At 44.2% G+C, this 12,092-nt stretch overlaps 1 protein-coding gene across 2 annotated transcripts in view; it reads right to left on the bottom strand.

The window, feature by feature from the left end:
* Positions 1-12,092, bottom strand: part of NCAPD3 (non-SMC condensin II complex subunit D3) — a 40,564-nt gene that overhangs the window by 7,331 nt on the left and 21,141 nt on the right. For both annotated transcript variants that reach the window (XM_054292849.1, XM_054292848.1), the window contains exons 19-28: positions 10,598-10,713; positions 9,016-9,123; positions 8,376-8,490; positions 7,478-7,585; positions 4,217-4,455; positions 2,988-3,067; positions 1,618-1,755; positions 1,187-1,320; positions 705-904; positions 157-267 (exon numbers count right to left, since the gene is read on the bottom strand). In XM_054292849.1, the coding sequence (XP_054148824.1) occupies positions 157-267; positions 705-904; positions 1,187-1,320; positions 1,618-1,755; positions 2,988-3,067; positions 4,217-4,455; positions 7,478-7,585; positions 8,376-8,490; positions 9,016-9,123; positions 10,598-10,713 (1,349 nt within the window). The remainder of the gene's footprint in view (positions 1-156; positions 268-704; positions 905-1,186; positions 1,321-1,617; positions 1,756-2,987; positions 3,068-4,216; positions 4,456-7,477; positions 7,586-8,375; positions 8,491-9,015; positions 9,124-10,597; positions 10,714-12,092) is intronic.

Here is a 12,092-nt window from a genome sequence, read left to right as displayed (position 1 = left end):
TCCACCTCCCACGTTATTTAACGCAGTGGCAGTGTCACAACATCCTATCTTCTGAATCCCTCCCTCCTCAGAAGGCTCCGGGTTGTGGCAGTGGTTGCACACTAACTCCAGAGAGGATCGAAACATCACGACCAGCAAGAAAACACCTCCCCTTACCCTCAGGCAGTTCATCAGGTCCTTGAGAGCTGGGATCCTCTTCTGCTCCATCAAGGACTTGAGTGATGTGATTATTGGGATGATGTTTTCGATGAAATTCTTCTTTTGAACCTTTTTGTGAACGAGGCATGAACGGTTATGCGAGGCAGTGAAGGAGAAGCCACTCCACGGCTCCACAGAGGAGTTCTCCCTCCACAGCCAGGGAATCACTGTAATTAAGGCTGCTCTTACACCACACACATGCACAGAGGCTTTTAACCTAAGTGGAGCCTTTTCAGATGCATCACTAAGTCACTCAGATCTCACAGTGAAGGCAAATTGCCCAGAGGTGCAGGCAGGAAAATCATTGTTCCGCTCAGATGCCTCGCCAAGGAGAGGGGTGGGGAACAAATGCAGCTCAGCACAGCTCCCCTGGCTCCTGGGAAATGCACTTCTGCTCCCTCCACCCCCACAACGAGCATCCCTCACCAATTCTGCCTTCATATTGTGCTTTCACAACACACAGAGCTGCCCAGCCCTCTCCCCACAGCACAGCAGGTGCCCCTCACCTGTGAGATGAGCTTTTTCTGGGCCACCTGCATGACAGCATTGGCCATGGCCATCTCATCTTCATCAGCCTGGATGTCCTCCTCAGGTTTGGACCTCATACTTGAGAGCTTGATTTCCTTGCAGCTGAGCACTGCAAATGTATCTGAGAGCAGCTCACTGCCTTCTGGGTCCAAAGGAAGGACCTCATCCACAAAGCAAGCTGGAAGACACAGGCAAGAAATAATTTGTTTTTCCAGAAGCAGCAGTGATGGGCAAGCCAGGATAAAACACCTGGATCATGAGATTTTATACATCTGGATCATGAGATTTTATACATCTGGATCATGATATATTATACACCTGAATAATAAGATTTTATACACCTGGATCATGAGATTTTATACACCTGGATCATGAGATTTTATACACCTGGATCATGAGATTTTACACAGACAGCATGTTTTTGTTTAGCAGACTTTTAAAGGCATTTTTAAACCCTTACCTAGGATGCTGTGGCTGATCTTGGTGGTGATGCTGAACCTCTGCTCATCCGTGAAATGGTCCAGCAGGAAGGTGTAGATCCTCATCCTCTTCTCCTTGTTCTCCTTCCCCTTCAGGGAGAAGAGCTGCTTCGCCCTGTGGCAGAGCACAACATTTTACAGAGGCCCAAATCACTTCATGCCAGCCTCCAGGAATAATGAGACCTTAAATCAGCCAGGGATATTTGCATGCCACTTTTAAGAGCCATAAACCTGCTAGGACAGCACACAGTCCTACAAATTACGCACAGCAGTGTCACGGGGAAGGCAGGACCCAACTCAGCACTTGCATGGATAATTACCAAGTGCCACAAATGCTGTGCTGTCACTGAGAGCTGCATGGCCAGACAGCCCATAATTTAGCAAAAATTAGCCAGGAATGTGCTCAACTGACCTCTGGCTCTGGGGGAACCTGTTGTACTTCTGGTGTTTCTCGTAGCTGTTGAAGTGGAAGATGCACTCGATGAAGTGCTGGGAGAACATCACGGGGTTCCTCTTCAGCAAGAGATGCACCAGGCAGAACTCTGCAAACCTGCAGAGGGGGAGAAGGAAGAAATTATCACTGGATAGATTCCAAAAGCCACCCCTGAAGCTGTGCAGGAGGATGGTTTTCCTCTGCCATATCTCCCTCAATACATTTAATTCTTGCCCAGCTCACTGACTTCCACCCTTTTCTCAGAGGGACAGACATTTCCAGAGGGACAGACATCTCCAGAATCCACAGCACTACTCATTTTTATGGCCATTAAAACAAACTGAGTTTATTATTATTCAGAAATAAATCTGAACTTGAATCCTGTCACAGCATTTTAATTATTTAAATAACCTGAGCTCCACCATGACTGAGACACAGCACTCAGCAACAAGTTAATCACCAAAGGTCCTGCAAGAGTTGCAAGGCAACCCCAGGCTTGGAGAATGTGGTTTTGTCTGGATGCTGTCTCCAAATGAAGATGCAAAGGAAAAAGCTCCCAAAGAAATGGGAGGAACACGATGCTGCAATGCCACCATCTACTGGAAAGACATTTTTAGCTATAAAAGAAACTGAAGAGAAAAGGAAATGTGAATGGTAATTGACAAAAGGTTGATTGTTCTGGAAATATCCATCTCAGATTGGCTGTTCCAGGCAGAAATGAGCAGCAAGGTGTCCAATCCTCCTCTGTAACCCTAATTTCTACATGAGCTCCCCATCTGAGAGAAAGCTGCCCCATTCATTTCTCACATAACAGAGCAGCTGGAAACTGCGAAACCTCCAAAAACTTCATAAACATGCACTTAAAATGAGAGTGCATAATTCCTCTGACACATCATTGGACAGGTCATTCCTCTGACAATTACAAGATGTGGCAGAAGGCTGAAAAGGAAAGGCATGCAATATAGGGAAAAGGAAACTGCAACAAAATATTTAATCCTAGTTCTTAAACAAATCCAGCACTTGAGAGCTGTCAGAAAACCACAAGGAAGATTTCACAGGGGTCTGTCTCAAAAATTCCTTTTTTCTGGATGACTGAGTCCTGAATAGAGCAGAGCTGAATGTTTTGAGGACAGCCAAGGACATTTTGGGACTTTTAAATGTCCTGGAGAGAGGCTCATCACCCCTGTGCCACCACTGCAGACCCTAAGGAAGTACAGAGGTTACAGGGAAAATCTGCTTTATCACTGGCATTTCTCTTCACAATGTGAAGGTGGCAAGGCTGAGACAGGTTTTGAGACATCTCTGCCCTTCATTTCACTCCTCCATCATTTCACAGCTGAGATTTTTACCTGGCAATGTCTGGGTTTGGATCCACCAGGACACTGACAAACCGAAAGAAGAGGCAATCCTTCCATTTCACAAACTCCTCCTGTGGAAACCAGCAGAAATCAACAACCTGAACCAGGAAAACTTAATGTGAACCTCTAAATTGTAGTAAGGTAAATGAACAAGCTGTAAAGCCTCAGCCAGAGGCACATAAAATAAACCCCAAATCAACCCCAAGTATTTTGGGGGATGCTTTAAGCAGCATAAATGCCACAACAGCACATTGAGGTTTACCCCAGGTATGAAAAATAAATTAAAAAATGAAAAATCTGCTCTCCCACCCCATGGCAGGTGTGCTCTTCAACATTGTTTTTACACTGCGCTCCTTTGCAAGCTACAGACTTAATTCAAAAAATGTACATTTCACTTTAAATGGATTTCTATCCAGAAAATTTCCATTTTGTCTCACCTGCAGGAGGTTGGTGAGCAGGATGAGGGTGTCTCCAATAGTTTGAGGGATTTGCACCTGTGCTTGCAAGCTACAGATTTAGTTCAAGGATGCACGTTTCACTTAAATCAAAATGGATTTCTACTCAGGAAAACTTCCACAGAATCTCACCTGCAGAAGGTTGGTGAGCAGGATAAGGCTGTCTCCTTCATTAGCCAATAGTTTGAGGGGTGTTGCAGATGTGTTTGCAAGCTACAGATTTAGTTCAGAGACGTAAATTTCACTTAAAACGGATTTCTATCCAGAAAATTTCCATTCTGTCTCACCTGCAGGAGGTTGGTGAGCAGGATGAGAGTGTCTCCAATAGTTTGAGGGGTGCTGCAGCTATGCTTGCAAGTTACAGACTTAATTAAAAAATGTTAATTTCACTTAAAACGGATTTCTACTCCGGAAAATTTCCACTGTGTCTCACCTGCAGGAGGTTGGTGAGCAGGATGAGGATGTCTCTTTCATTAGCCAATATTTGAGGGGTGTTGCAGCTATGCTTACAAGCTCCAGACTTAATTAAAAAAATGTACATTTCACCTAAACCAAAACGGATTTCTACTCCAGAAAATTTCCACATGATCTCACCTGCAGGAGCTTGGTGAGCAGGATGAGGGTGTCTCCTCCATTAGCCAATAGTTTGATAGCCAATAGTTTGAGAGGTGTTGCAGATGTGTTTGCAAGCTACAGACTTAATTCAAAGATGCACATTTCACTTAAAACAGATTTCTACTCTGGAAAACTTCCACTGTGTCTCACCTGCAGGAGGTTGGTGAGCAGGATGAGGGTCTGCCTGCGGATGAAGGGGTGCGGGTCGCGCAGGCACAGCGAGATGTTGGGGATGTACCTGTCCCCCAGCGAGGTGTAGCGCACGCACAGGTCGCACAGCACCAGCGCCGCGTTGTTGCGCACGGCCACGTCCGGCGACACCTCCAGCTCCCGCGCCAGCGCCGCGATGCACTTCTTGGCCAGCTCCTCGTGCTGCAGGCACAGCTTCCCTGCGAAATAACGTCGCTGGTGACACCTGCAACTTCAGTTTTTTGTGGTTTTCAGAGCCTGTGCTAACTCCTGTTTAAGGCTTTGAAGGCCGTCGGTTTAGGTAATCCTGAGTTTCTTAGATAATGGTAAGGATTATAGGGGAGATAGGAAGGAGGATGACGGACATGGGGGTTAATCTAGCAGTTGTAATGTTGGCTGGCTTGCTAGTGCATCATTAGGGTGCATGTCCCAGATTGCAAGGCAAGATGGATTCTGTTTGCCATCTGTATAGTTGTCTTCTGTTCAGTGGGCAGTTTTCATTATCCTTATCCTTGATGACAGTTTTTCTGTGAGTGTGTGGGTTAATAGGTAGAGGACTAGGCTGCAGATTGCTAGTGCAACCATTAGGGTGTCGCAGACATCGCTTATGGAAAATCCTTTCCTTAGGATTTTTCCTCCAGAGAAGCTGAGAAGCCTCAGGAACAAAATGTGAACAATGGTTATCTGCTGCTGTGGAATGCAACATGTGCATCTGTGATTGACCCATGTTAGTTGTTTCTAATTAATGGCCAATCACAGTCAGATGGCTCAGACAGCGAGCCGAGCCACAAACCTTTGTTATCATTCCTTCCTATTCTATTCTTAGCCAGCCTTCTGATGAAACCTTTTCTTCTATTCTTTTAGTATAGTTTTAATGTAATATATATCATAAAATAATAAATCAGCCTTCTGAAACATGGAGTCAGATCCTCGTCTCTTCCCTCATCCTCAGACCTCTGTGAACACGGTCACGCTAGGACGTGGTCATGGAATCCTATCAGCTGTTCTATGATAGGTGAGGAAGTGTCTTGGAAGTTAAGTTGTGAGTGGTTGGCCATATTTAGGTAGATATGTGCTGGGTTTTCAGCTGCAATTTAGTCTTGACAAGGCTATGTAATTGTTTTACTAACATCTCTTTATGAGAAAGAAGCATCAGTGGTCTATGTGGTTGGCTTGAAATCAACATATGGGGGTTCAACGGTTCCAAGTCCTTCTTTTCTCGGACTTGGATGAAGGCAGGTTCTTTCCTTATCTCTTCCTGCTACAACCACTTGTAGCAGGCTCCAGGCCTGGAGGGAAGAGGCTTAAAGAAACTCTGAATGACTTCATTAGCTGAAACTGTAATTGGAGGATTAACCTCTGATATGTGAATACACCAAACTTAAATCTGTCTTAAAACCTCATTGTGGCAGTTATATTTTCTGGAAAAATCCCTTTGCCCATGATTCTTCTCGTGGGAAGCTGAGAAGCCTCAGAGAAAAAGGAAAACAATTCTTATCTCATTTGCTTCTCCTGTGTTTTGCCCCTTTCGAATGTGGTTGGAGATTGTTTCATTGGTTTCATGTGAATTGTTTTGATTCAATGGCCAATCGGGGCCAAGCTGCATCAGGAGTCTGAAAAGAGTCATGAGTTTTCATTATTATTCTTTTTAGCTTTCTGTAAGTATCCTTTCTCTATTCTTTAGTATAGTTTAGTATAGTATTCTTTAATACAATATAGTATTATAAAATAATAAATTAGGCTTCTAAGAACATGGAGTCAGATTCATCATTCCTTCCTCCATCTGGAAACCCCACAAATACAAGACCTCATGTCCATTGTCCATTTTGTGTCTAGCCTCTGTAACCCTGCCCAAGGTGCCTCTGTTAAAGCCCTTTAATAAATTCTCACTTTATTCCCTTAACTCTGTCTATCCTGTGCTCTAGGCAGCTACTCCAAGGCATCACCAGAGCAGCAGAGCTGGGATAAATTCTCCTTCCCAGCCAGCCCAGCTCGCTGCCTCCAAAACGAGCCAGGGAAGGAATCAGGAAGTAAACAAGGGAATAAACAAGAAACTCATGCTGGAACTTGATGAGCAATCTGCACGATCTCTCAGGGAGATGGTACTTCAAGTTCTTCCAAACTCCCCTTAGACCTATAGAGTGGGTCTCTATGCCAAATTCCCTCCTTCACAGCAAACTATTTCTGTGTACAGGGTATTATTCAAAGCAGCTAAAAAGAACAGCCCCAGCTGTCATAGGCATAGCAGGGAGACACCCACCTCTGAGAGCATCACTGAACCAACCTAAAATAAAATAGCCTGCAATAGTTCTAACATCACTTCTCCCAGTTCCCAAGCTCTGCACAAAAGTATTAAATTTTCCAAAGCAATTAAGGGAAGAATAATGCTGCCTATCTGCAAAAGAAATTTGTTCCTAAAGATGGAAGAAGTACTAAAACCCAGAACTTTCACTTGGTGTTCCTCAGAATCCTGGGAATGCAGCTGGCCAGGCTTCTCTGAAAGCAGCATTTCCCTCACGTTGAAGAGAACAAGAATTTGAGTGCAGTCATTGTGCTCTAAGCTACATCAACAGCACCAAGTTTTCTTCACCCTGTCTAGAAAACCTTACTGAAAGTGAGATGATCCTTCAGCACCCAACTCTGAGTACAAGGACAGCACAGCTCTGGGGGACAATGCTGATTATTGGTCACTATTAATGCATTAACCACCTGGAGGAGCAGAGCTGGCAGGGTTCTGCCCAACTTGTTTCCATGGATATTTGCATTGCTGAAAGCTCTGAGCTGGGCTAATGCCAACAGAGCACTGGGGCTCCCTGTCACAACTGCCAGAGCTTTACATGGAATTATTTAGGTTGGAAAAGACCTCTGGGATCATTGAGTCCAACCTGTGACTGATCCCAGAGCTCTGAGTGCCACATCAGGCATTCCTTGGACACCTCCAGGGATGGGGACTCCAAACCTCCCTGAGCAGCCCATTCTAATGTTTAACAACCCTTTCCATGGAGAAATCCTTCCTCATGTCCAACCTGCCCTCCCCTGGCACAGCTGGAGAACATTTCCTCTTTTCCTGTCCCTGTTCCCTGGTTTCTCCCTCCTGCCAGGGAGCTGCAGAGTGACAAAGTCCTCCCTGAGCCTCCTTTTCTGCAGGATTTTGGGCAGAACTTCACCAGAAAGGCTGAGATGCACCAAGGCCCATTTTTAGGGCAGGATGATGGCACTTACCCAAAGTGATGAGAGCGTGAGCCCTGACCACGGGAGGCATGGCTGAGCCCCTGAACTGGGACAGTGGCTGGGAGCTGGGCATCTCCTCACTGTCTGTGCAAGCTGACACTGGAAAAGAGCAGGGCAGGGATGCAAACAGGGCCTGGCACACAGGGGTGACTTCAAATGCAAAGCTAAATGTCACATATTTTATGAAAAATCCTTTTGTTAGGATTTTTCTCCTGAGAAGCTGGGAGGCCTCAGGAACAAAATGTAAACAATGATTATCTGCTGCTGTGGAATGCAACAGGTGCATCTGTGATTGGTCTCATGTGGTTGTTTCTAATTAATGGCCAACCACAGCCCAGCTGGCTCAGACTCTCTGGTCAGTCACAAGATTTTATTATCATTCTTTCCTTTCAAGCCTTCTGATGAAACCCTTTCTTCTACTCTTTCAGTATATATAATATATATTAATATATAATATATAATATATATATATTATACATTAATCTATTATATAATATATATTAATATATTTAATATTATATAGTTTTAGTATAGTATAAATATTATATATTATATATAATAAAAACATATCATATATCATAAAATATATCTATAATAATATATAATAAAATAATAAATAATAAAATATGTCATATAATAATTAATATATCATATAATAATTAATATATATCATAAAATAATAAATCAGCCTTCTGAAACATGGAGTCAAGATTCTCATCTCTTCCCTCATCCTGAGACCCCTGTGAACACCAGCACAGGGGGGGTCTCCAAGAAGAAATCTAGGAAATATGTGTATTTCCAGCAGCTCTGATGGAGAACACAGAGATTACAGCATAAATCTGTGGCCTCAAACTGCACCACTACAGGCAGAGGGAGAAGAGTGGCTCACGTTGGTCCTCGCTGCCAGAAGAGGCCAGGATGGACGGGACCACCAGGAAAATGTGTTTGTCCACCTTGGCTGGGCACAGCTGGGCAGCCTCACCCAGCAGGAAGAGGTGTCTGACCTGCAGAGAGAAAGCAGCACTGCAGTCAAAAGGCTGAGCTGCAAATGAAGCCAGCAGGAGTCGGTTCTTGTCCAAAAAAACAACTCCAAATTCCCTCAGTGCTTTCCAGGCAGTGGCTGGAGAACAGAAGGGGAGCTTTGGAACAGAAATCCTGGGTGGGTGTGTTTAATATGCTCCAACAGCCCCCAGCACATCTAATGAGACTGAAATACTCCTCAAAGCATTCCATGCATCTCTCCCAAACAGCTCATCTCAGAAGTTTGAGTGCAAAAGCAAGGAAATAAAAACCACGTCATCTATTAAAAATACATGGGGTGCCATATCCTCAAAGCAACTGCTGGTGTGTAAAACTGCTTTGGGCTCCCAGGCCCTTAAACACAAGATTTCATCACACACACAGGCCCTGCACATTCCGATGATCCCAGCTCTTGGCATGGATTTTGAGGAACATCAGCTCCAGGCACACCTCCACCCTTTAAACAACCCTTGAAGGGGATTATTTACAATAATAAACCCCAAACTTACCAAGAGATCTTCCTGCAGCTGCCCTGCTCCATCCTCCTTGAGGACTATGTTGGAGATGTAGCTCTCACAGGTGGATACCAAATCTCCACACACCTGGTTGAGCAGCTCCTGTTCAGTAATTAAACACAATTAATTCAACGCTTTATTAATTAAACAAAAGGTAGCTGTAATATCTGTCCACACATGAATCCCTAATATCAAAGCCTTTATGTGCTTTTAATAATCTGGATCCCATTAAAATCAATCTGACAGTGCCTTAGAGCTTTAAAATTCTCCCTGCACATCAAAGGATGTGTCCAAGTGTCAAAACACCTTGGAAAATGTGGCTTTTAATGATCCACAGGCCCAAGTTTACTTCATTATAGAAATCACACAGACTTAAACAAAAAGGATTTAAGTGACTGTTTCATGTGCACCCAACACATTGGAGGTGTCTGTGGCAATTTTTAGATGTTGCTTGAAAAAAGCAGCTCCATTAACCAAGAAAACATGATGTGAATTCCAAAGAGTGGAAGGGAAACACATGGAAAGCAGATTATCTACTACACTGTGGTGACTATAAAGCATAATTTCTGGTTTTCCACCATCTAAAAGTGGTAATTTTAATAACCAAACACATACATAAATGGTAACTGTTACATTTAGTGAAGTGACCAACTACAGGAACACCTTCATTTCATTTTAAGCCAACACTCTGGGGTGGCTGTACCTACAGGGGAGGATTTTCTGACTGTCAATTTAAAAACCCAAAAACCATCACCCAACCCTGGCTGCTGAAGCACAGAGGGCTCAGTTCTGCCCATTATTTACTAAACTTGATTGGGATGCTTATTATAAAAGAGCTGCCATCTAAACTGAAATTTCAATTGAAAGAGCTACCATCTAAACTGAAATTTCTGCCCATTATTTACTAAACTTGATTGGGATGCTTATTATAAAAGAGCCGCTATCTACACTGAAAGAGAAATATAAAACATACACAAAGAGAAATCATCAGGGACAAAGACCTGCATCAATTTTGGCTTCTTTGCAATTGTGTCCAGGCTGAGATTTTTATTTTACCAACAAAATATGGCCTAACTTCCCACTATGGGAGCAGAACAGAGCCATGGCATAAAACAAATGGAGGCAGAAAGAAATGATGAGCAAGTTATTAACTCCCTGTTTGGTCTCCAGGAAGAGATCTAGGAAATATGTGCATTTCCAGCAGCTCTGATGGAGAACACAGAGATTACAGCATAAATCTGTGGCTTCAAACTGCACCAAGCACAGCAACAGGTTTCCTTTAGGAAATTTCCTTTAGGAATTCTGTGAACTTGGACAGAAGGCAAATGCAAGGTATTTCAGAGGTGTGTGGGGGAATATATTTGAAGGCAGAAGATTTCTCACAAGCCAGGCTTAGCCCCAGGATGTTCTCCAGCTCAAGTGCAGCAAAGAGGCAGAGCTGAGCAGAGCAGGCTCAAGCTGCTGGAATCAGAGCCCCTTTTTTAGAGCTCATCATCCATCCCACAGCCTGCAGACAGCAGCAGACACCCCCTGAGTGGGGAACAGGCTATTTTAAAAGGAGTATTTTAAGTCCCACCTGTGCCTCCTCTGGCGCAGCTGCAGAGGCCTGGCAGAGCTTCTGCAGGGTCTCCACGGCTGGGCTGATCACCTCCAGGGGACACTGAGACTCCTTCAGCCAGCTCTGGATGCTCCCTGGAAATGACATCACACATAAAAACAACATTTTCTAAGCTGTTCAAGTGTTTGTGGAGGCACAAAACTGTCGGGACTCATCACATCCCTCTGGGTGTCCAGAATTGCTGGGACCCCTGCCAGGGGGCTCAGAGACCCTGGCACACAGCCCAGAGCACCTGTGGGTTTGATTATGACCCGTGGAGCAAATTACCAGCTTTGTATGAAGGCCTGAAAGCCACAGAAGTTTAAGTAGTGTAATAATAGATTTATCACTGGGTGAAAAGGTAGATTTTGGGATTTTTAGAATAGGGGTTTTTGGGGACAAGATGGAGGGGCTTGGGTGTGTCCAGCCTTTCTTCTTCTTCTTCTCTACCTCCATCTTCTGCAGTGATGTTGGCACTTTGGGACTGGTTCAGAATACAAATTCACTGTCTAACATAGGTGATAGGTATTGGAAAGTAATTGTAAATATTGTACACGTAGTTTGTAGTGCAAAAAGACAGCACCATCCCGGGGGTGGTTAGAGTGCCTCAGGCTGCCCTGCTGAGCTGACCTTGGCTGGACACTCTCGGGTTTTGGTTGATAATTGCTGCCCCCAGATGTGCAGGGTGTCTCTGCTTCGGCCCACACAACTGAAGAACGAGTCTGGACTCTTCACTTTTCAGTCTTGAGGTTATTTATTAATTCTTATCTAGAAAATTTTCTTTCTGCCCAGCCGAGATCTGCTCAGCAGGGCAGCCACAGGCACTCTGTGTTGTCCTTTTATACTGCAAACTATGTATAACATATTTACACTGAATTCCCAATACCTATCACCTATGTTAGACAATGAACTTCTATTCTAAATATAACATATTTACAATTACTTTCCAATACCTATCACCGATGTTAGACAGTGCACTTCTACTCTAAACCAATCCCAGCCAACATCACTGCAGAAAATGGAGAACAAGAAGAAGGAGAAAGGCTGGACATGCCCAAGTTCCTCCATCTTGTCCCCATAACCCCCATACCAAAAATCCTAAAATCTACATTTTCACCCTGTGATCATTTTGTTATTACACCATTTGATCCTTTGTGACTTTCATGTCTTCATACAAAGCTGGCAACTTGCTCCAGGGGGGAAAATCAAATCCCCAGGTGCTCTGGGCTGTGTGCCAGGGTCTCTGAGCCCCCTGGCGGGGTCCTCAGCAACTCTGGACACCCAAAGGGATGCACTGAGTTCTGACAGGACAGGAAGAAAATTTTTATAGATAAGATATAATAAACAACTCTGAGACTGAAAACTGAAGAACTCCAACTCATTCTTCGAACACACGGGCTGAGACAGAGACTGTTCACACATCTCAGGGCTGCAATTAACAGCAGAACTCCCAAAACCTCTGCAGGTGCTCAGG

Source organism: Melozone crissalis, unplaced genomic scaffold (genome assembly GCF_028551555.1).
Source record: "Melozone crissalis strain CALT ecotype California unplaced genomic scaffold, PUWL_Pcris_2 ptg000120l_1, whole genome shotgun sequence".
NCBI lineage: Eukaryota > Metazoa > Chordata > Aves > Passeriformes > Passerellidae > Melozone > Melozone crissalis.
This window is presented reverse-complemented; position numbering and strand designations above follow the sequence as displayed.